General features: G+C 40.0%; 1 protein-coding gene across 6 annotated transcripts in view; it reads left to right on the top strand.

The window, feature by feature from the left end:
• SEMA5A (semaphorin 5A) overlaps positions 1–22,091 on the top strand; it is a 354,573-nt gene that overhangs the window by 96,564 nt on the left and 235,918 nt on the right. For all 6 annotated transcript variants that reach the window (XM_064443361.1, XM_064443360.1, XM_064443364.1 and 3 more), the window contains one exon: positions 9,859–10,056. In XM_064443361.1, coding sequence (XP_064299431.1) covers positions 9,924–10,056 — 133 coding nt within the window. In that variant the 5' untranslated portion in view covers positions 9,859–9,923. The remainder of the gene's footprint in view (positions 1–9,858; positions 10,057–22,091) is intronic.

The raw sequence follows: 22,091 nt of genomic DNA, 5'->3' as shown, positions 1-22,091 counted from the left end.
TTCCTGTGCAATTTACAGATACAAAAAAGTATGTCCAGATGGCTGTGATGTGATATTCTTCTGTATTAATTACTGAACATGTATGACTCCAGTCGCTATGTTCTCTCTTCCCAGTTTAAATAGAATGCAACAGCTAAACTTGCATTACTCTCATATTACCTCTTTTCTGCCTGCATTCATTAACCTTGCCTTCACTCAAACTTTTTATACATCTTCAAGATTTTACACAAAGTTTTCATCCGACTCTAACCTTCATCTTCGTCATTCTCCTGCCAGCTGATAAATCTTCCCTCTTCCCAGCTAAAACTTTTCCTACGGTTACCTCAGTGCATTGTCTTCTGCTGCTCTGTTATATGGATGTCCTCCCAATCCTGAACTACTGCCTTTTGTTCAATCAAGTAATGTTTTTAAACCTGTTTTATGTGTTGGGTTTTTTTTTCCCTTTTTTTGTAGTATAGTTCCCAGTACAAGGCAGTTTAAAATAATGTGGAGGGAAAAGAAAAAGATGAAAAGCATCATGAACTAGAGCACCTCCCCCTTCTATCCTGCATTCTACCCAAATTTTGGTAGAGGTCATGGTAGAAGGCAAGACACGTGGCCAGCTTTCAAAGCCTGAGCTTTTGTAATTTAAGAATACTTCCTGTATTCTTAAATTACGAAAGATGTAATTACAAATATGTAGTGAAGATTCAGTACATCACTAATGCAAAATAATAATCACAACTTTACTTGTAGTTGTGACTTTGGTCCCGCATAGATTCCTAATTCCCAGTGGTGAAATTTCAAAATTCAGTTTTTCTGTGAGCCCCTTGCTATACAGGGTGCACAGATGTTTTTCTTAGCAGTAGATTACAAAAAGTTAGTTAACAGTAAAGTTAGGGAAGAATATAGTTTGAAGGATGTTGAAGATATGTCATCATTGCAATAGTTCCCCTCTAGACCCAAACGTTTTTTTGCCCTTCTAAAAAATATATAATTGGTTTTGTGAAATCAATATAATTATGTAGCTTAAAAAAAGGAAAAAACCTAACTAGCATTTGCTAACAAATATGATGAAGTGAGTGTTAAAAATACCTTAATTGTCTGGTTGTTGTTTTTCTCTTTAATCTCTGTTCAATGAGGCAGACTAGCTATATTGGGGTTTGCATGGCAAGGGTTTTTTTTGGGGTGGGGCGGGCAACAGGGGTGGCTTCTGTGAGAAGTTGCCTAAAAGCTTCCCCCAGCCCAACAGAGCTGGTGCCAGGCGGCTCCAAGATGGACCTGCCACTGCTCAGCCAAGGCTGAGCCCATCAGCGACAGTGGTAGCGCCTCTGGGATAACAGGTTTAAGAAGGGAAAAATGTTGCTGCACAACAGCAACTGCAGCCAGGAGAGAGGAGTGAGAATATGTGAGAGGAACAGCCCTGCAGACACCAAGGTCAGTGAAGAAGGAGCAGAGGAGGTGCTATAGGTGCCGGAGCAGAGATTCCCCTGCAGCCCATGGTGAAGGCCATGGTGAGGCAGGCTGTCCCCCTGCAGCACATGGGGGTTAATGGTGCAGCAGATATCCACCTGCAGCCTGTGGAGGACCCCATCATGGAGCAGGTGGATGCCTGAAGGAGGCTGTGACCCCATGGGAAGCCCACACTGGAGCTGGCTCCTGGCAGGACCTGTGGACTTGTAGAGAGAGGAGCCCACGCTGGAGCTGGTTTGCTGGCAGGACTTGTGACCCCGTGGGGGACCCACATGGGAGCAGTCTGTTCCTGAAGGACGGCACCCCATGGAAGGGACCCACTCTGGAGCAGTTTGTGAAGAACTGGAGCCTGTGGGAAGGACTCACCTTGGAGAAGTTCATGGAGGACTGTCTTCCATGGGAGGGACCCCACGCTGGAGCAGGGGAAGAATGTGAGGAGTCGTCCTCCTGAGAAGGAAGGAGCGGCAGAGATATGTGAGATGAACTGACCCCAACCCCGTTCCCCATTCCCCTGCACATCTGGAGGGTAGGAGGTAGAGAAATTGGGAGTGAAATTGCACCTGGGAAAAAGGGAGGGGTAGGAGGAAGGTGTGTTAAGATTTAGTTTTTATTTCTCATTGTCCTACTCTGATTTGATTTGCAATAGAGTAAATTAATTTTGCCAAGTTGAGTCTGTTTTGCCCATGACAGTAACTGCTGAGTGATCTCTCCCTGTCTTTATCTTGACCCACAAACCTTTCGTTATATTTTATCTCCCCTGTCCAGCTGAGGAGGGGAGTGACAGAGCGGCTTTGGCACCTGGCGTCCAACCAGGGTCAACCCACCACACTAGCATACTTTTATTATATTCAAGTTTAATGGGCAAATAAGATTTTTTTAAAAATAATTTTAATTTACTGAGATGCAAAATATGTAGTATAGCATATTTGTTCAGGGGCAGCATTAGTAGGTCTCTGTAGGTACGTGTTGCTTTAGAAATCATCCACAGCTTTTGAAAGGGCCACTAACAGCATCACTTGATAAATGGAAACAAAATTTTGAAATGTAATTTATGTCATGTTTTGTGACAGTTTGTAAGGAAGTCCAGTTAATGACTACATGATTCTGTTGAAATTGAATCTTTTGCTGAGTCTTTGAATCTTTGCTGACTCAGCTATAACCAGAAGACAGATCTCCTTCCAAACTGTAGGGCTTTCTACCAGATGGGGGAGGGAATACTAAAGAGAAAATGCTGTGGACTGGCTATTCCAGATGCTATTTCTCTTTGCTGTCACAACTCATGTACTGTAGTACGTGCTTTGTAAAAAGCTGTGCAATGGATTTTCCTTGTCTTACAGTCAGATAACGTATGCTCACTTTTCACTAGGCTTTATGAATAAATCGTAAATACAGATTCATATGTACTGTATTTCAATACAAGTGAATAAAATACAACCTTTGAATGCTGTGCCGTGCAGAGCTCAGATCTTTGCAGAACATGGGAACGAATGGCCGTGCTTGGTCAGAGGTGCATCCGGACCAGCATCTGGTCTCTGTCAGGAGCAAACAGTACATGTCCCAGGGAAGAGGGTAAGAGCCCAGCAAGCAGCTAGTGGGACTTTTCCTGAATATTGCTGCAGTATCAGGCTCAGGAAGTTCCTGAATGTCACACTGCGAAATGGGAGTGGCTAGGTATTTCACAACCATCAGTGGGTCCTTTTTCTGATGATCTGCCCAATCCCATTTTGAAGGTATGTAATTTTTTAAAATCAGCAGGACCCTGTTGTAAGGACTGTCTACTGAGCTGCCATTAGAGGTGGGAATCTGGGTCTTGGGAGGATATGAAAAGGCCAAGGAGCTAAGGGATAGCTAAGAGAAAAAGGGATTTGAAAATAAGAGCTGAGATTTTGCTGGAGCTTGGGCCTACGCTACAATGATTTGACTACCTTTATTCTTACCTCGAAGCCGCTTGCAGTGCTGTTTTGTGTGGACCTGCTGGGCTGGCTGGTACTTGCTCGTGGAAGCTGTGATCCACTGATGCTATGTCCCACTGATGAGGCAGACATGCCCATGATGTGATAAATGAGATCTGAGGTGTTATTACAAACTTCTTGTTGCACTCAGGCCACTGTTCTTGAAGCAGTGCTTCCTCTGTGGAAATCGCAAGTATGGCAGCTCTTTGAGCGGTGCTGGAGAACTAGCTTTGATGACAGATTCTTCTTTTATGAGTTGTCACCATCAGCTACAGATATTTGCAGACTTTTGGCAGAATGTTGCTATGAATTTAAGGATTGATTTTTGACTGCGTTAGACAATGACAGCTGATGGGTGACTGCCTCTTGCAGATCTTAAAATTCATGCCACTGCAGAAATGAATGGCAATATATAAAAAAAAAAAGAGTTGAAGGAATGTGGTAATCAGTTTGTTAATTGAAGCTGACTCTCGCTTTATGAGAATACAAATTATAATATGCTACTCTGCTGCATAGCAAACAGTCTGCATTGCTGGGTCCAGTGATGAGGTGTGATAGTGTATGGCTGGGTTATTTCACTGAAGAAGGTCTATAACCCCCAGTCTCATCTTGATGTTTAATGAGATGATCTTTGAGCTATTGTTCTAATCTAATTGTGTATCTAAGTGATATACGAATTATTTTTCTAAAACTATACTGAGTAAGGGATGTATTTCAATGTAATTATATTGTAAAAAGGCATAGCTTTTATTTGTGCATTTGACAGGGGAACGGGATTAATCACTGTAGAAAAAACAACTGGGTTTTTTTTTGGAAACAAGATTTAAATGAGTTTTGATATTTATTCACCTTGTGTCGGTATACTATTAGGAGAAGTGTGACTAAAAAAAATTACTGTTCATTTGTGAAGAAAGTGAAATGCAAATGTCTTTGACACACAACTTTCACATTTTTCATGGGAGGAGAGGGGAGCACTGTTATTTTAGCCTGAGGCAGCCCTGTTGATGCCCCCACCTCCCCCCACCAATCCCTTTTTCCTTCTGGGCTCTGAGTCTTGTCACTAGTGGTGTTGCCAGGACTGAGGATTGGGAGCATACATGCTGCTAGAGTTTTTGGTTGGTGTGATGGCAGAGCCTTTTTTACATACTCCTTTCTCTAGCAATCTTCCTCTCAAATGATTTGTATGAATTGGAGGAGTATGGCTTTAAAAAATCAAGAGCCATTACAGAAAAAGGCACTGAGCTACATCGTAGGGGTGATCATATATTCCAGTTTTATGACCATATGACTGGTGATACTTTTCCCCAATTTGTCCATATGCTTCCTAGCAATACACAACAGCATGGGCTTTTTTTCGCGAAAGAGGAAACAATTCTCCCTGTCTTCTCATCACTTGGCAGCCGCAAGCAAATGTTATATTTTTTTAATAAACTGCAGAAAGGTGCCACTAGCAGTACAGTAGACAAACTAGGTATTTTTAATAAAATTGACACAACCAAAGGTGATATAACTATTTTAAAGTGTGTACAGGAGCAATATTGGACAACAAATTTGTTTGGACTCATAATTCTGTTCTAGTGAACCCATAAAATGTGTAGTCTGTTTCATTAGACAAGCACTTTTTTCCCAGGTTCATGCTTGTGCACGAAGATGCGTATTTTCCAGAGTATTTAGTTAGCATGGGTAAATTTTTATCAAACTTTAACGTTTTGCAAACCAAGAAGTGGAGTGAAGCACCCAGGGGAAGTGGAATTAGTCTCCCACAACAAATTACACGAGCAGCGTCTGCAAGAGTAGACACTGGTGTGCATTTAATAAAACCCCAGACCTGCTTGTGGATGCATGTACCCCGAACCGGTCCTGAAAGTGCCACCTGAAAGTGCGGTTAAAGGGGCACTTGCAGAATCACCGAATTATTTGAAAGCATGTTTGCTGCTGGACAGCTGCATTAGTGTGGCAACTTTGTGGTTTTTTTTTAATGCTTATTATAATAAGCACTATATATAAAATATATAAATATATAAATATATAAAACATATAAAATAATGGCTTATTTTAATCAAACAAAAGAAAAGAGTGTTTATAATTCAGAGGTACGTTGTACTTCCAGCACGGTGTATTTTAACTGATCGAGAAATATCGACATCCTGATTATTCCATTTTAAATATATGACTTCAGTGCCTGGAGGGAATAGTCCCTAAATGAATCTGCTTGGACCTAGCAGCAGCAGTTACATGCCTTGCATGTTTAGCTGGTCGCACTTTTTGTCTTCAGCAAGGTAGGTAGATTTTGTTGGTTCAACTAAAATAAAAAATCTTGAGTCACTATTTTTTTTCTCATCAAATACTGTTGATGGAGAAACTAAATACTACATTTGTAAAAAATAATACCTTTACCTAATACCTTTTAGGCAAGCTAGATCAAAGAACAGTGAATGGGGGAGAATAAGTGCACAAGACCCTTTATATATAAAAATAAAATAATATATTGAAATATATTACATTTTGTAATTCTGGGTGGTTTTGTTTTGTTTTGTTTTTCATCCTCAGATTGTTTTACAGACTTGTAAAATGCAGTTTGTCAGAAGTTTGATTAAAGATCTGTGCTAGAAGAACTATACAAATAATTAGTTACCATTAGTCAATGTGCTGCTTCCCAAATATATAGCAATAGTTAAAAGGATGGTCAGTGTCACTGTTATGGGTATGTTTTGAAGAGTTTTGACTTGATCATTGTATTTCAGTGTTGAGAGAGATTTGCATATGGAGATTATACAGGAACCAAGGAAACTAGCCTAAACTTTTCATGTTTAGCATTCTCTTGGCTTTCATGTTTTATGCTCCAGGCTAACTTGGCACGATAGTTGCACTTTCAGTAAGGAGAAGCGCCTGTTTCAGGAAGACTCCTTTGCCTCCTTCAAGACTTTTGACTCTTAGTTGCAGTGTTTCAGTGCTGCGTGGGTATGGTGTTCAGGTGCTGCCCCCGCAGGCTTGCTCTTATAGCCGGTGTCTCGGGCAGAGATGGAACTTGTGCGGTGGTCTTCGCTCAAGGATGTGAAGGAGGGAGCAATCTAACCCCTGCAAACTCAGTGGAAAAGGTTTTGGTTTTGAAGGCTTTTCTAAGGTGTCTGTTCAGGCTGTGGATACATGTTGAAGGTGTGTGTTTGTTGGATATTTCTTTTTTTTTTTGGTGGGGGGGTGGGGGTGTGGGGCGGGGCAGGGGGGAGTTAGGGTGTGTGGGTTTGGTTCTTGGGTGGTTGTGTTGTTTTTTTGTTTGTGTGTTTTGTCTTTTTGTTTTTATTTATTTTTCTTTTTCTTTTGTGGGATTGTGGTTTGTTTTTTATTTTTTAATTCTAGTAGTGTCTCTAGCAGTGCAGTCTTCAGACTCTTTTTTCATTCTCCTCCTGTGTATACCATAGTGTAATGAAGTGGATGGCGAGTTCCTGTTTCTCCCAGTTGCTTAGCTGACTTAAAGCTTGTCCTTTTCTAAAGTGAGAACTTGCGATGAGGTTTCTATTGGCTACCTTGATTTACTGTTCTCTAGCCTGATTAGGGTCTCTGAGGACTCTCCTCTGACTAGTTGCAAGTAAGCTTCTACTTGCAATTCCCCACAAAGCATTTAATGCATTTAAATTAATATATCTAAAATAATTACTACACTTAATAAAATAGCACAATACATTTAAAGAGGTAGTGGTTGAGGTAGAGAGAAACCTAAAGTGTTACTGTTCTCCTCTGAGATTTATTATCAGAAGTGCGTTCACATCCTTCATCTCTCCTTCAAAGCTTAACCTTGTCTTTGGATATTCTGACTGAGGAAAAGGAGTGTTTCCTGCCTCCTTTCTTATCATGTGAGATGCATGTGGTGAGAGAGGAGTTCAGCTAGGTAGGAGAAAAATTCTTCATCCCCAAAATTCTCCCACAGCATGACTATGCATGTAAACAGCTATGTCAGAGACCAGCCATGGCGAGCAGCCTGTCTTTCCAGAAGATGCTCTGGATTTAGAGGCTGAGGAAAGGTATTTTTGTGAAGGAATCTTTGCTTCTGTTACTGAGTTCTGCACACAGGGGATAGGCAGGGAGAAATCCTCTTGATACCTGCAGGATATAATTCATCAGACCTGTCCATATTTACATCTTAATCCTTATTCATACCAGCATTAGTCCCATAAAAGTCAATATCATTTTTGTAATGGAAACCACGGCCTCCATAACTACGTACAGATTTAGTATCTGGATGAAGAGTTCTGGTCCTTTTCTTTGTTTCTGGAGAAACAGGATTCTCTTTTTGTTGTGTCCTGGGTACAGCTGCTTTTTGGCTGGGGTGTAAGAGCCTGGTTACATAAAGACCATGGAGCTTCATTTACAGCCAGGGAGACAGGGAAGGCTGAGCTTCCAGTACAGATGCTTCATTTTACTCTTGTTTAATTTCTCTCCATTATATTCACACATTTATGGGTATTTCTGAGTCTTTACAAATTAAAACTTTATATTTGGTTAATGTGAAGGTACCATATTCCTAGGTGTTCTAATACCTGCTGCTGTACTGTGCGCAAGAAAAACAGCTTTTGAGAGTCTGTGATGTGGTATCTGTCCTACATTTTGCTTCCTAAATACACATACGTAATCTTACAGAAACCTGAATTAGAACTAGCTGTTAGTAACGTAATTTCTATGATCTGTAATATCCATTAGCTATGATATAACCCACATAAACTCATTGAATTTGAGTAAGAATAGTGCATAATGCTCAAAATGTCACCCTTGCAGAAAATGAACTACCAAAACATTGGAACAGGCGCTTTATGCCCCTATATATGTGAGTGCACAGAATTTCTATGAGCAGATACTGCCTGCTGTGAGCCACATGCAATTTATAGGGACAGATTCATATTGGAACATGACATCATAAAATATACTACTTAGGTAGGAATATGAATTTAACTGCCTAGAAGCTTCCCCCCCTTTTTTTTTCTGAAATATAAGCAAATTGAGCAGAGAAGCTAAAATTGACTATTAAATTTATGTACCGCTCAGATGTATTATGTCTTTGATCTATTTATTTAAGTTTAAATTAATGAGGATTCAATGTGTCCAGGTCTTAGCTAGGAGGCTTCTAAAGGCAGCAAAATAAAAGTGGTAAGAGAAGAGCAGTTCATTTTATAATGGATGGTGCTACAGTAATGTTAGGGAGCAATGTTTACTACCCATTCTGCTTCTGAGTGTAGCTTTTAAAACACACTGGTCTTACTGTGGAGTATTTTTTAATTAACGGTCCTATGTTTCATGTGTTTAGGATGTTTATTTTTATACAAAAAGTTATTAAACAGCATGCTGCAGTGAGATCAAATATATAAGAAGTCAATATTGCTGATTATTTTTTCCTGAATTGCTCCATTAATTAGCAGAATGACATTTCTGCCATTATGGAGTTGTCTCAAATCTGCAGTCTTTCCCCATGAAAGGCAGCAATGTCTCATAACTGTGTGCTATCAGCAAGCAAGCTTGTGGGACTCAGTAAAGCTGCTAGTGACAAAAGTTGAGTCGCAGCATTAGGTTGTTACTACATCAGATATTTTCTATGATAAAGCTAAAGAAGTTGGGTTGGACCTGAAATGATGTTGACGCCATGAATATTCTGTTACTTATTAAGTACGTGTCTGGTTATTGGACATTCCAAAAAAACAGGGAGTTGAAACTTCAACTTTATTCTGGTACTGAGTGAAAACAATTATATCGTTGATTGATGTCTAGATTTTAGTAGAAAGGGGTCTTCAGCATTAGAATCTGCAACATGCAACCTTGTCATCAGTCTTCGCAAACAGGCAGGGATTAAGCCAATGTCAGAACGAGTGACCCTCCCTCCTGTAAAGCAAAAATACATTGTCAGAGCATTGAGGTGAACCTTGTCCTACAGCTTTCTGTGCTGTGCTGTACATACTCTACAGATAGGCAAAAAATACATGCTCTAGAGCTGTTGTTTTGTCAAAATAGTAACGTGAAGCAGCAATTACTTTCATACCTTATATTCACAAGAAGTCAAAGCACTCTTCCCTTTGTGAGGAAGGCAGAGCAAGGGGCAGTGGATCCAAGTGAATGTGGAACATAGATTTAGATACATTTGCTGTATCTAAAAAAATTAAATAAAAATGTTGCAGAACAATATTTTCCCCACAGACATTACAAAATGAAACTTTAAAGTAGAAGAGAGGGGGAATGAATAACAGTTTTTGAATCTTGCTGGGTGATAAAAGAAATCAATATTCCTAAATTGTTTAACTGATGATATGTTTATGAAGTAAACAGAGGGGCAGCTGATAGCATACTTTTGAGGAATCAAATACTACACAGACAGAAAGCGATGTTGTTTTGGTTTGATTTAGACATCAAGAAGTGTCTAATCTTTTCTGTTTTTTGCTCTTGTGCTTAAGTACATTTTTTTTGAATTCTCCAGGTGCTTTTCCCACATGAGTGCAAGAGGAGTAGCCAGTTAAAGAAGCGACTGCTGTGGAGGACAGCATGACCACCATGAAAGGAAGCTGCCTCCTTTCGCTGCTGTTGGCAGGACTTGGGGTATTAGGAATACTGGAGCCAACAACAACAGAAGACAGCCGCTGCCACAGAGCTGAGCACCCAGTTATTGCATACAAAGGTAGGCGGTAAGCACAAAAATGCTTTTCCAGAAGTAGGCGAAGGACTGTGTAATCGCTTCATGGAAACCTCTGTTTTTAATGTATAATGTTATGAAAAAAAAAAAGACCTAAAGTGTATTCGGTGCTGCTATATAGTAACCTGGACTGTATGCCATACAAGTTAAATACAATTAGGCTTGTAAGGTTTGTTCACAGTTTGGTGCTGAATGTGTCATTTAAAGGTGGGTGACTCATTTTCCTCTGTGATTCAAACTATCCTGTACTGCTGCATGGATTGTTGCTTTCTAGGTGCCGGACTCTGCATGTGTACGCTTGATTTAATGAGGTTGCTCTTGGCCCATTCGTCCAGCCTAGCTAGGTCCCTCTGGACAGCAACCCTGCCCTCAAGCTTATAAACTCTTTCTCTGAATTTGGTGTTATCGGCAAACTTTACAGACTGCATTCTGTTCCCTCCCCTTGGTCGTTGATTAAGGCGTTAAAACGGGACAGGCCCCAGCATAAAGCCTTGTGATATTCCACTTGTTACCGGCCTTATGATGGAGTAAGGTCCATTAAACATTTACTCTCTGGGCTTGATCATCCAACCAGCTTTTCACCCATCTGATTGCCCACCTGAAGAGACAGAGCGTAACATCCTTACTTGCAGTGAGAGAGTGTGGAAAGCTTTAAGATAAATGATGTCCCCTGCTCTCCCCTCACCATTAAAACTAGTCATTTTTTAATAGAAGGCAATTGGGTTGGTCAGGAATGATTTATCCTTGGGAAATCCGTGCTGACTGTTCTCAGTCACCTTCTCCTCCGTATGCCCAGAAAAGTGCTTTCCAAGAAGACTAACTCCATAACTTTCCCAGGAACCTAAGTGAGATTGGCTGGCCTGTGTAGTTTCCATATTTGTTTTCCTGCAGTAACTGAGGACCTTCCTTCATCTCTACGACTTCTCAGAAATTAAGAGTGGCCAGTTATCTCGGTGTCTGTGGATGCAGCTTGTCTGATCCCATGGATTTATATAGGTTGAGATCTTGCAAGTCATCCCTGACTTAGGCCATATCTACTGCTAGTAGTTCTTGAACCCCTTTGCTAAACATCAGATGCTTTTGAGACTTTGTCGGTGAAGACTGAAACAAAGAAGGTATTGAGTCCCTCAGCATCATCTGTGTCTGCTGGCACTAGATCACCTGCCCAATTCAGCAACAGGTTTATATTTTCCCTGTTTGATCTTTCATTCCTATTGCAGCAGTAGAAGCTGCTCTTGTTGCCCTTGACATTCCATGCAAGTCTTAACTCCCACTGAACTTTGTTTAACCTGGCACAATCCTTACATGTCCATGCAGTGTTTCTAAATTCCTCCTTGGTCACCTTGTCCCTGCTTACACCTCATACATGCAGCCTTTTTGCTTTGGAGCTCCACCATGAGTTCCTTGCTTTGCCAAGCCAGTCTCTTCATACATGTGGTTGTCGTCATGAGTATTGGGGTGAACTGCTGAGGAACAGCTGGACCAAAGCAAAGAACACTTGGAGGATGTTGCTGCAAAAAAACTGAGGCATTTAATAACTTACCTGACTTTTTATTTATCTGAATTTAGATTTTTCCGTTAGTGTTGCAACTTAACGAGTCCCAAATAGTTTGGAGCTATGAGGATGTAGGGATTAAGATGTATTATATTACATATTGCATTCCTCCTGTTTTTCTAAGAAAGCACATGTGTAATTATTCTGTTCCAATGAATTAGGATTTATTGAATTTTAATTGAAAAAAGATTTGTTTCCATTCTTTTCATAAAGTTAGAGAAAATAATGTTGTGTTTCCTACAGAAAGTATTTTTGTTCTGGCATTCTAATGGTTTAATAAGGGTGATGGTGCCAGCTGTCCCTTTTACCAGTATGTTGGAGAATGAACTAAAGCGGTTACATTCTGTACCTGGGAACTGCAAACCATCAGTCCATTGTGAAGGAGAGACCTTTATCTCTCATTTACTGATGGACTGAATAGTATGATTTATTCTGATGAAATATCTGGTTTTCTTAGCATTCATGTTGTGTGAATAATTTAGTTAAAAATGTTATTTTTATAATGATGTGCATACACAATGTTGTAAATTAAAGTAGCACAGTTAAAATTCTGGCACTTAACTGCTTAATCTCACAAACTAAGGGATCACTGCATGCACTTTTTTTTTTGGTATATGCAACTGTAAAAGTGAATAATTGAGACTCATTACCAGAGCTATGTGCTAAAAGTTGATTAAAAATTTGTTGGTTTAGGACTCTGATTCAGACAACATTTAGGGAGTCGTTTGAATGTAGCCTGATCCTGCCTTTTATGCATTTATTGTTTTCGGTCATATTTAATTTCTAGTGATGTCCTTCCACTTCTAAGTTACTATGCTAAGGCTTTTTGGGACAGAGACCACTTCTATCATCCTGTTTTATTTGCATCTTTTGATGTAGCCAGAAGTAGTGTCACAGCTAGTTTACTGAACATAACCAGTTCCTTTTTGCTGTAAATATATGTGGGAAATGCAATTATATAGAAACATTTATTGTCAGATTGTTACTATGAGTTTTAGTAAGATTTTCAATGCTAGACTCCCTTTGACCCTTGTGGTAAAATATAATTAATCACTGCATATCTATGACATACCTTAGCTTTTATGAACTGACATATCTCAAAAAAGTTTTCCGTCACTTAAAAATATTCTGACAAGCTGTAGTTTATACTCAACACAATAACGTGTCGGGAATCATCAGTAAATCATAGAAAGTACACGAAGAAACACTTTTGCAATGCAGCATACAGTATGTGATAGCTAGGTAACATAACTGGTGTGGGAACACAGCAGTTGACTTCTAGTTGCAGGACTGCTAATGAAGGGAAAACAGAAGATATGAGACTGAAGGAAGAGATGTCTGAGAAGATTGTCTTTGAACCTGTGTGTTGGAATGGACTACTTGGGGTATCAAAGCATAACAAGAGAGTTGCGTGTGAGAAGAGCTATTCTGTGACTGAATCCTGCCATCGGAGGTTGCAGGATTCAGCCAGCCCTCTTCCCGGCTCCTGTATTCTTCCTGCATCATTTACTGCCTTCATGAATGCCTGTAGGAAAATGCCCTCTGCATCTATCGACATTAAAAGTGCTGCTAGACCAACGCAGAGTCCTGAAATCAATTCTTAACAGCTACGAAACCTTTAATTTGAATGCTGCATTAATACCCTATTCTGTAAAGTCGTCTTATAATAGAGCTAAATGCTGTGTGGGATGCTGAACATCAACCAAAGCTGAGTGGTATTGAGTGGTAGGTACTTCAAGGCTTGTAAACTCAGTGCTAACTTTACAGAGATATCAACTCTTTTGTTTTATTTATAACTGACTAAAGCCTTTTTCTGTAGTTTCTGGTATGCCAAAATAACAGTGTACTTATTTGATTTGTCTTCCTCTGAGAGGCATGGTAGATGGAGTATAAACTATTAAATAAAACTAAAGTAGTGAGAGTCTGGCGTAGTGTGTGAGTGAACAGCTGCAAAAATCTAATAAAAAGAAAAAGTAGTCCTCAAGAGTTGTCATGGTGAAATATGGAAAGGGAGCGTATCTCCTGAAAGAGCTTTCTTTCCCACTGCCCATCAAAAACTGCTCACTTAGGTGATGATCCTGTCAAGCTACCTTTTATAGAGAAGCATATACTATATCTATCACTGATTTTTCTCAGCTAAATAGTCTTGGCTGAAAGACAGTGATATATCTCCTGATATCAAACGGCATGAATTTCACCCACCAGTTGTGAACATTTACTCAAGTACTTTGTTTGCCTGTGGAAGAGGAAAGACAATTTGCAGAAGCAGGGGAGATGCATGCGCTTTCAAAGGATTTTTGAAGTGATTTAAAAATCTCTTTCATTTTATGTCTCTCATACACAGTAGTAATAATCATGTTGCAATTTTTTTATCTGCATAATGAATGGTAGTAATGCATAACGTATCTTTTCTCTCTCCCAGAAACTGTAATAAGTAAGAAAGTCTACTGGAGATCTGAAAATGTTTCAGCTCTAAAATCTGTTGTCATAGGTCTTTCCTAGACTAGAATAAGGCACTTTGTGTCTTCCTTGGAAGCTGGAAATTTCCTTTTATCGTTATTCAATGTTGGTAGGAACTCTCACAGAGATCAGATTTATATAAAGGCAGGCCTCTAAGTACAGGACAGATTGGCAGGATCAGCCCCGTAGCATGCAGTTCAGTGTTTTATATGGTGGGACTAACTGTGATGGCGCGTAGTCCCCCTTTTAAGTTCCTTTCTCTCCAAGGAGTCATCTGCCTCCAGATGTGCAAAGGTACTCTAATCTGTTGAAATTCAAGCTTTAAAAATAAAAGTTTTGTGTTTGTTTTTTTTTTAAATATCTGTCTGCATATGTTACATGCATGTACTGAGGATTCATCAGCTATGCTAGCATTAGAGGCAAGAGGTTAGAAACTGTGTGCAACTTCTAGAATTGGGTGCAAGGAAACAAGGTGCGGATGACAGAATGGACACACAGAGACTCATAGTATGAGATTATTGGTCTTTGCATATGTTTTCATATGTTTACAGCATGTAAATAATATATATATGTTTGAAATAATTTAAAAAAGAAAAAGGACTGAAATAAGCTGGCCATTAAAGATAGAGCCTTAAAATTTTCATTTTTATTAAATTTTATTTTATCACAATGTGCTTTCATGTGCATGTAGATACGAAGTGTTAGCTCTGTAAAGTGTATTAGGGTTTACTGATAGTCAACTTCTTGGAAAACACACTCTCATAATATAGTAAAGGGATGTGTTTAACCTAAATAGTTAGAAAAGGCTGTGGAAACCAAATTTCCTCTGGGTAGGAGCAGTGAGGGGTAAATCACAGGCAAACAGTGTTTAGAAAAGTAAGATGCCTGTGAGAAATGACTGTTTATAAAAGTTGAACTATTCATGTGCAAAAAAACCAAAACAAATCAGTTGAATAGTGTAACATTTGTCTAAATATTTCCATAGGTTTCAAAGCATTTAGCCACACTCTCCACAGAACCTCTGTGCTAGATGGAGCTCCTATTTTATTACTGATTTAAAAAAAACCAAAACACAAAAAAACCCCAGTGTAAAAGTAGTTACAGTAGCACCTTGTTTCCTCTGAAACATTTGCTGAACTTTGAAGCTGTCAGACCTGTCAAAATGCGCACACTCAGCTGAAGACTCGTGCTGTAGGCAGACCTCATCTGTCAGGTAGAACAGAAGGGGCCATCCCAACTGCTTAGTGGTGTGTGAGAATAAGCTGGAAAAAATTGACCCAACTCCGATTTCAGGTGTAAAGTTATATATGTATTGACTGCTCTGCAGTTAACCTGTGTAAGGCCGAATTTCTTAGGCTTTTCTATCAGAAATAAAGTGTAGCTGTGAACTGGACTGAACTGATGTTGAGGGTACAGCTGAGATCATCTGCTCTGGGGCAAATCTCATTCTTTTACGCTCCCATAAAGTAATCAGAATTTAAGGTTGTGATGTCTCAACAAAAAACCATCAGTTGACATAATTTTAGAAGCTGTATTTAGTGATATTTTAAATACATGCTGTGCTGTAAAAAAGTTATCTATTGAATAAACATGCTTAAAAATAACAACTCTATCCATAGAAGAAATGAACATAAACCCTTCATTTCTACTTGAGGTTAACCAGCAAAGAAAAATAGCGTAGTTATTTTTTGATTCCTTGGTTCGGGGATACTAAGAAATATATTTTCTTAACCTTATTGTCTAACCACCACAGAATTCCCTCATTTGATGTTTGTCTAAGCAATATAGACTCAATATATCGCTCTGCTTGTTTTATCATGTGGTTTGTGTATGGAGTTGCGTGCACTTAACATGTGCCAAGAAGAAATAACAGGTGGGCTGAATGAAGGAGGATACATGGTGTATGAACTTCTTTTTGTTTGTGCTCTCTTCCCTTTCCCCTAATCTTGCTGCAAACTAATGTTCAAACTAATAGTAGTCTATGAAACTGCCCACTTTTTATTGCTTTTTCCTTCTCTTCCCACTAGTTTTCAAAAATATACTTTAAAGTCCTCCTGCCAGCTTCAGCAGTGGGACTGAGGTATATTGCTTTCCACCCCCTATCTTCTTTTGGATTTTTCTTTAAATAAAGATGATTCATCAGTGAAGAAATGTTGATTGCTAAATATTGCAACCTTGCTTTGTCTAGACAATAGGACTATGAGATTGCTTCTACTACCCTGCCAAGAACCAGCCCCTCTTAAGGAGGATAATAATTCTTCCACCAGTTGTGTATTTTCTGTATTGAATCAGGTTCACCTTTACTTTTGTACAGGAGACTAAGTGCCTGCTGGGGAATGGCAACTTTCAACAGCTTACCGTTAATTTTAAAAATTATAGCTTTCAAAACTGAAGGATACTATCCCCTTACTATTTCTCTGAATCACACAGTATCTTTGGTGTGCATTCCCATAAAGACCAGGCTATGACAAGGACTGAATTCTCTAAGCAAAGGATGTGTACACTGGCAAAGTTTTTTTTTTTTTTTGGTGGGGTGGGGTTGTTTTTTTTTTTAAATTGGTGGAAGTGATCATGTTTTAAAGCAAGCATCAATTTACAGTTCTTTTGGCATCCCAGCCAAGTGCTGGACCATCACAGAATGTTAATAATTTTAATACATTTTTTCTGATAACTGGAAGCCAGCAGTGGCTGCAATGGTTAGTGAGCTGCACAGACATGTCCTATGAGCCTTTCCACAACCTTTTCATGATTTTTCATCCTGTTGCACTAATATGGAGGTTTGGAGCGTGTGAAATTTCCTGGTTGTTAACGAAGCAGCAGAATGAGTGAGAGGCTCCTGCCACATTCCACTAGCTGTACGAAGTGGGCAGATGGAACTAAAATCTGTTTTCTTGTTGTTTTTTTTTTTCCCTTCTTCTTGAAAGGAGATGTACTTTTAATGGAGAAGGGCATTTTTACTGAAAGGTTGTAAAACATTCAAAATGGAATATGATAAAGAAACAGATCAGCAATGAAGAAATAGAGCTACTAAGCAGCTGAAGTTCTATCATCTCCTAGAAGTTTTGCTGTGTTTAAAGAAAAGAGGAAATAAAATATTGGTCTAATTTTTCTCTATTTCTTTTTTTTTCCCACCAGACAGTATTTTAATTTTTTTCATAAGATGTTTAAGGTATACTTTATCCCTTCTATTGACAGCTGCCAGTGTGAATATTCTACTGATCTACCCCTTGAAAAAGGCATTAATCACAGAATCATAGAATCATCATTAATCACAGAACCATAGAATCATTAAGGTTGGAAAAGGCCTCCAGGATCATCAAGTCCAGCTGCCAACCCAACACCGCCATGTGTTCTAAGCCATGTCCCAAAGTGCCATGTCTACACATTTTTTGAACACCTCCAGGGATGGTGACTCCACCGCCTCTCTGGGCAGCCTGTTCCAATGCCTGACCACTCTTTCAGTGAAGAAATTTTTCCATGTATCCAATCTACACCTCCCCTGGTGCAACTTGAGGCTGTTTCCTCTCGTTCTTTCACTAGTAACTTGGGAGAAGAGACCAACACCCACCTCACAACAACTACCTGAAAGGAAGTTGTAGAGCACGAGGTGGTCTCCCCTCAGCCTCCTCCAGAATAAAAAACTCCAGGTTGGTCAGCCAGTCCTCGTAAGCTTGTTCTCCAGACCCTTTGCCAATTAGTAATGAAGCATATTGATTTTTTCTAAATCATCTGGCACAGTGTAAATTATGCTTTGCTGAAGTTTTAAGTTCTTTATGCATAACCTCCACGCTGGTTCTTGTGAATTTGGTGGTTCCCCCTCTTCAGGGACTGCATTGCTACATGTCCAAAGCTAACAAGTGTTGACTGAAGAGGAAGAGCATGTATATGGCTAGTTAGCATTGCATGGCTGAGGAGCTGAGAGTTGTCCCTTTTTAACTTGCCTCGGTGTAACCCATTTGTGCCCAGCTCTTCACAGAGCTCGTGGCTGCACAGTTGTCACAGCCCAGCAGGATGCAGTTGTGCTGTGTGGAGCGGGTGGCCCTGTGAGCTCCACCACTGACGACGAGGGTGCCCATGCAGCCTGCCTGGCCGCTCATAGCAGCGGCAGAAGCACGGCTCTACGTTTCACAAGAAACATCCTTAATTCAGTTCTTCTCACTTACTTCTCCTGAAGTAATCTAGACTGCTAGTTCATGAAACATGGTGACAATTGCAGTTACTGGCCTTCTGATCTTGCATAACTCTCTTCGTACTTGGTAGTGACCAAATTTCTGGAAAGTCTCGTTCCAGTGGTCTTCCCATCCAGGTTCTGTGCAGTGTTTTGGGGCCTGTCTTGCACTCACTCAGCAGTCCCTGATGCCCTTACTGCCTGTCACTGAAAATCGCCTTCTGCTGGCTATTGCTTCAGCTGAGAGATCTGGGGAAACCCTGGCCCACCCCTGGCCTTGCCTGGAACCCTACAATTTTCAGGAATCTTAGAGGCATGGAGTAAAAACCTGTAAATTTTTCCCTTTCCCTGCTCAGTTTCTTAAATAAACTTTCAGAGATACTTTGTGTTGATTTGACAGAATGGGTGGAAGTAGAGAAGTGCAGTCAGTGCTTCTTCAGAGTGATTTTTTTCACATGCTTTCTTTCCTGCCTCCCTTCTGTGGCGCTACTCATTTGCTATCGACAAGGCACTAAGATGCTGAATAGTAGCTGATTTTGGTTGTGTGGCTGAACGTGGTAGATACTCGCTTGTTACGTGGTAATTTGTCACATTCAGGTGAGACCACACTTGACTTGTCTTAAGCTTGTCTTTCCACTTACAGTGCTCACTTCAGGTTTTGTTCTGAAGGCTTTCTGGGCAAAGAAGTGCAGTTCATATCTACCATTTCTGAGAATTAGGAGCTCACCATGTTACAACTAGCTCTACAGTAAATCGGCTAAAGTAGTTGTTAATAATGGTGAATACCTGGGATTTCACAGTGCCTTTTAGAACAAAAATAATTTCTACAAAGAGAAGTGCTGTTCTGTTATTTGTGGGGTTGTGGTTTTTCCTTTTGTTTTTCTTGCTTGTCATCTCCTTTTTTTTTGGCTTATGGGCATCTTTTTGTTTTTGAGGCGGGGGACCAGAGGGGGTGGGTAGTGTGTTCTGCTTTCAAATCCTGGCTTAAAGCTCTTACCAAGATCAGCGTCAGGCTTTACCCTGTATGTCCTTTGTGTTACAGTATGACGTGTTGATCTTGGGATTTTTTGCATGGAATATCTTCAGACCAGAAAATACTTTAAGAGCTATAGTCTTGGGCAGGTTTGATAGAATCAAGAAATTGTATTATGCTAAAATAATGTAAATGAAGATGTTTAGTACGTTTGTATGCCAATGTAAATAAGAATGAGTCATTGCAAGACAAATTAGAAACAAGGTGTTGCTAACTCAAACATAGATATTGCCCATAAAAATAACACAGCATTATTATAACTGTCTATAGGCAGTTGGCTTTATGCTTCTGTTCCCTACTACACCTATAAAAAAATTGAGCAGCGTTTCTTTACAAAAGTCCATGTCGGGACCGAATACCAGTTTCCCATAACCATACAACGTGATTTCCTTCAAAATTAATTTGGTGACCAGTTGCCAAAGCCAGCATCTAAGTATTAGAAAGTGAAAGGTTAAGCCCCTCTGAAGAGAGGGCATGACGGAGGGTGTCAAGTGTATTAGGCAGTCAGTGTGTCCCTCTGCATCATGTTCAGGAAGGCAGGCAGTGATAGCGCAGGGGCCAGAACTGGTGACTGGAAGGGGGAGCTGCACTCGCTGGGAAGAGCATGTGGGCTCTGTGCTGGCTGAGGTGTGAAGTTAATGGTTTTTGACTGGCAGAACCTCCCCAGGGTAAAATAAATCTCCGGTATGGGGAAGGACAGATGCAGCAAGTAGTATTTCCATGCGTCAAAACACAGCTGAGGTTCACAGTATAGTTTTCACACCTCAGAAAACATCCTTATTATGATAGCATGCTCATCTCTGTCTATGCTGCTGAATGAGTCCCTATCCTGAAGTGTGGATCAGCTGACCTGCAACATGGTTTACAGTGTAAATTGGGTGAAACCCTCTCTTGCTTCATCCTCCTTTGTTCAGTGATGGTTCTCCTTTCTCCTCAGAATTCTCACAGCCTTTTTATAATTTTTTTATTTTAGGTCTCTTGCATTGATTAGCTTTCTGGACTCTCTCCTCCCCCTCTTCTGCTCTTATATTATACGTTTCAGGTTTAGACCATTCCTCACGTTTAGAGATTGGACTGAGACGTAATATTAAGACTTGATTGATAATACCACTGCTGTGTACAGCAGGCTCCGTATACATTTTTTCCTGTGCCATCTTGAACTAGCAGCTGATGCAAACAGGATATTGAAACAGAAGGAACATAAGTCTGGTGCAGGATAATAATTCTTGCATTTTCCTGAGGTTTTCTCTTCCCCTTTGTCTTCACCGCGGTGCGTTCGCGTTGTTCTTCTGGTCTTTCCCTCTGTGCCCTCTATCTAGATCTTGCATAGTATAGTCTTTCCGTACATATGCTGTCCCCCAGGCTTCCCTGTCTTTTAAAGCTCTCATGTGAACCTGGTTGTTTTCTCACTATGGTGCTGTTGGAACAGAACATTCCCTGAAAAATATTTTTTTTAAACTCTCTGGATCTTTGCTTCAGCACCCTTCATTAGCACTGAACTGCCTATGTTTTTATGTGGTATACCTTCTCGTGCCTCCTTACCTGGACATCATCCCATCTCTCCTCTAATCTGACGACAGGCTTCTGCTCACCTTTATTCTTAAAACTATTGGGTTTGGTCTTTAGGTGGTTTGGGTTGGTTTGTTTTGTTTTGGTGTTTTTTTCCCTTTTTGTTTAAGCAGTGCAGTTTGTATGTGTTTTATGTTTCTGGCCTGGATGCCTCCTCTTCTGCCCAAATATGTGTGTGTGTGTTATACGTAACAATCTTTAGTTGAAGTGATACAACCTGTAAACAATTCCATCACGAGTAGCCTGCTAGAGTAAATTGATTTTAGTAGTTTCCAGTGATCTCTCAGTTCTCTCTGCTTCCTGTCTAAGCTCCTTCTAATACATGTTAAGCTTTTTACTGATATACAGAAGACCCATCCTAGTTTTGAAATGCAATGGAGGTGACTCCTTGGTTGCCCTTACAAGCAAAACACCTGAAATCTGCTTGTCATTCTCCAGGTGCACCCTTCTGGAAATTCTTTGTTATGTTTGTTTTCTCCTCTAAGCATCAACTGTCCCTGAGCTCCTCTCTGTTGTACAGCCAGGTGTACACACAATTCAAGAAGAGCAGGATTCCTAATTCTGCTTCTGACAGCTTCCAGAAAACACAGTTTAATGATTACTAGGACAGCAGTTTCCCACAGCTGAGAGAGTGGAGAATCTAAACAGCAACAGGGCAAATTTCTATCCTTACTGTGTTTCTACACCAGTGGGTTTGGGTTTATGTAAAGGTGATGTCATTCAGGCTGATACTTGTGAATATTCCATTATAAAATAATGAGAACAGATGTATGCGATGGTGAAACAGAGTAAGAATGACAGTTGAATGCAATCTGCAAGCAGACAAACGTGAGTCTGTATTGCATTTAAATGCATCGTGGGGAAAACCCCAGAACTGAGCCCCCCAAACTCAGATGCTTCAGTTTTGGCTCTTCCCTACTTTTTTCCTTAATTTTTGTTTGTTTCTTCATGGTAGCCTGCTGGCATGATATTTTCATGGTTCCTAATTTGAACAATTAGTAAAGATTGGTGGGCCTTTTGCTTTAAATCAGACCAGGATTTGGAAATCCTGTTTCAACTCTTGGCTTACTTGACAGTCACTTTGTTTGTTGTTCAAAATACAGTGCAGAAGATGAGGGAACTGAAAATTTTTAAGCTGAGTTCTTGGCAACTTAAACTGTTGTTAAGCATACTTAGTTACTATTTTTAAATATAAAGCTATCCTCAAATGACTGATACTGTATAATTTAAAAATA

This window comes from Phalacrocorax carbo, chromosome 2, assembly GCF_963921805.1.
Source record: "Phalacrocorax carbo chromosome 2, bPhaCar2.1, whole genome shotgun sequence".
Taxonomy (NCBI): Eukaryota; Metazoa; Chordata; class Aves; order Suliformes; family Phalacrocoracidae; genus Phalacrocorax; species Phalacrocorax carbo.
The sequence above is the reverse complement of the archived record's forward strand: the minus strand, read 5'-3'. Positions and strand labels throughout refer to the sequence as shown.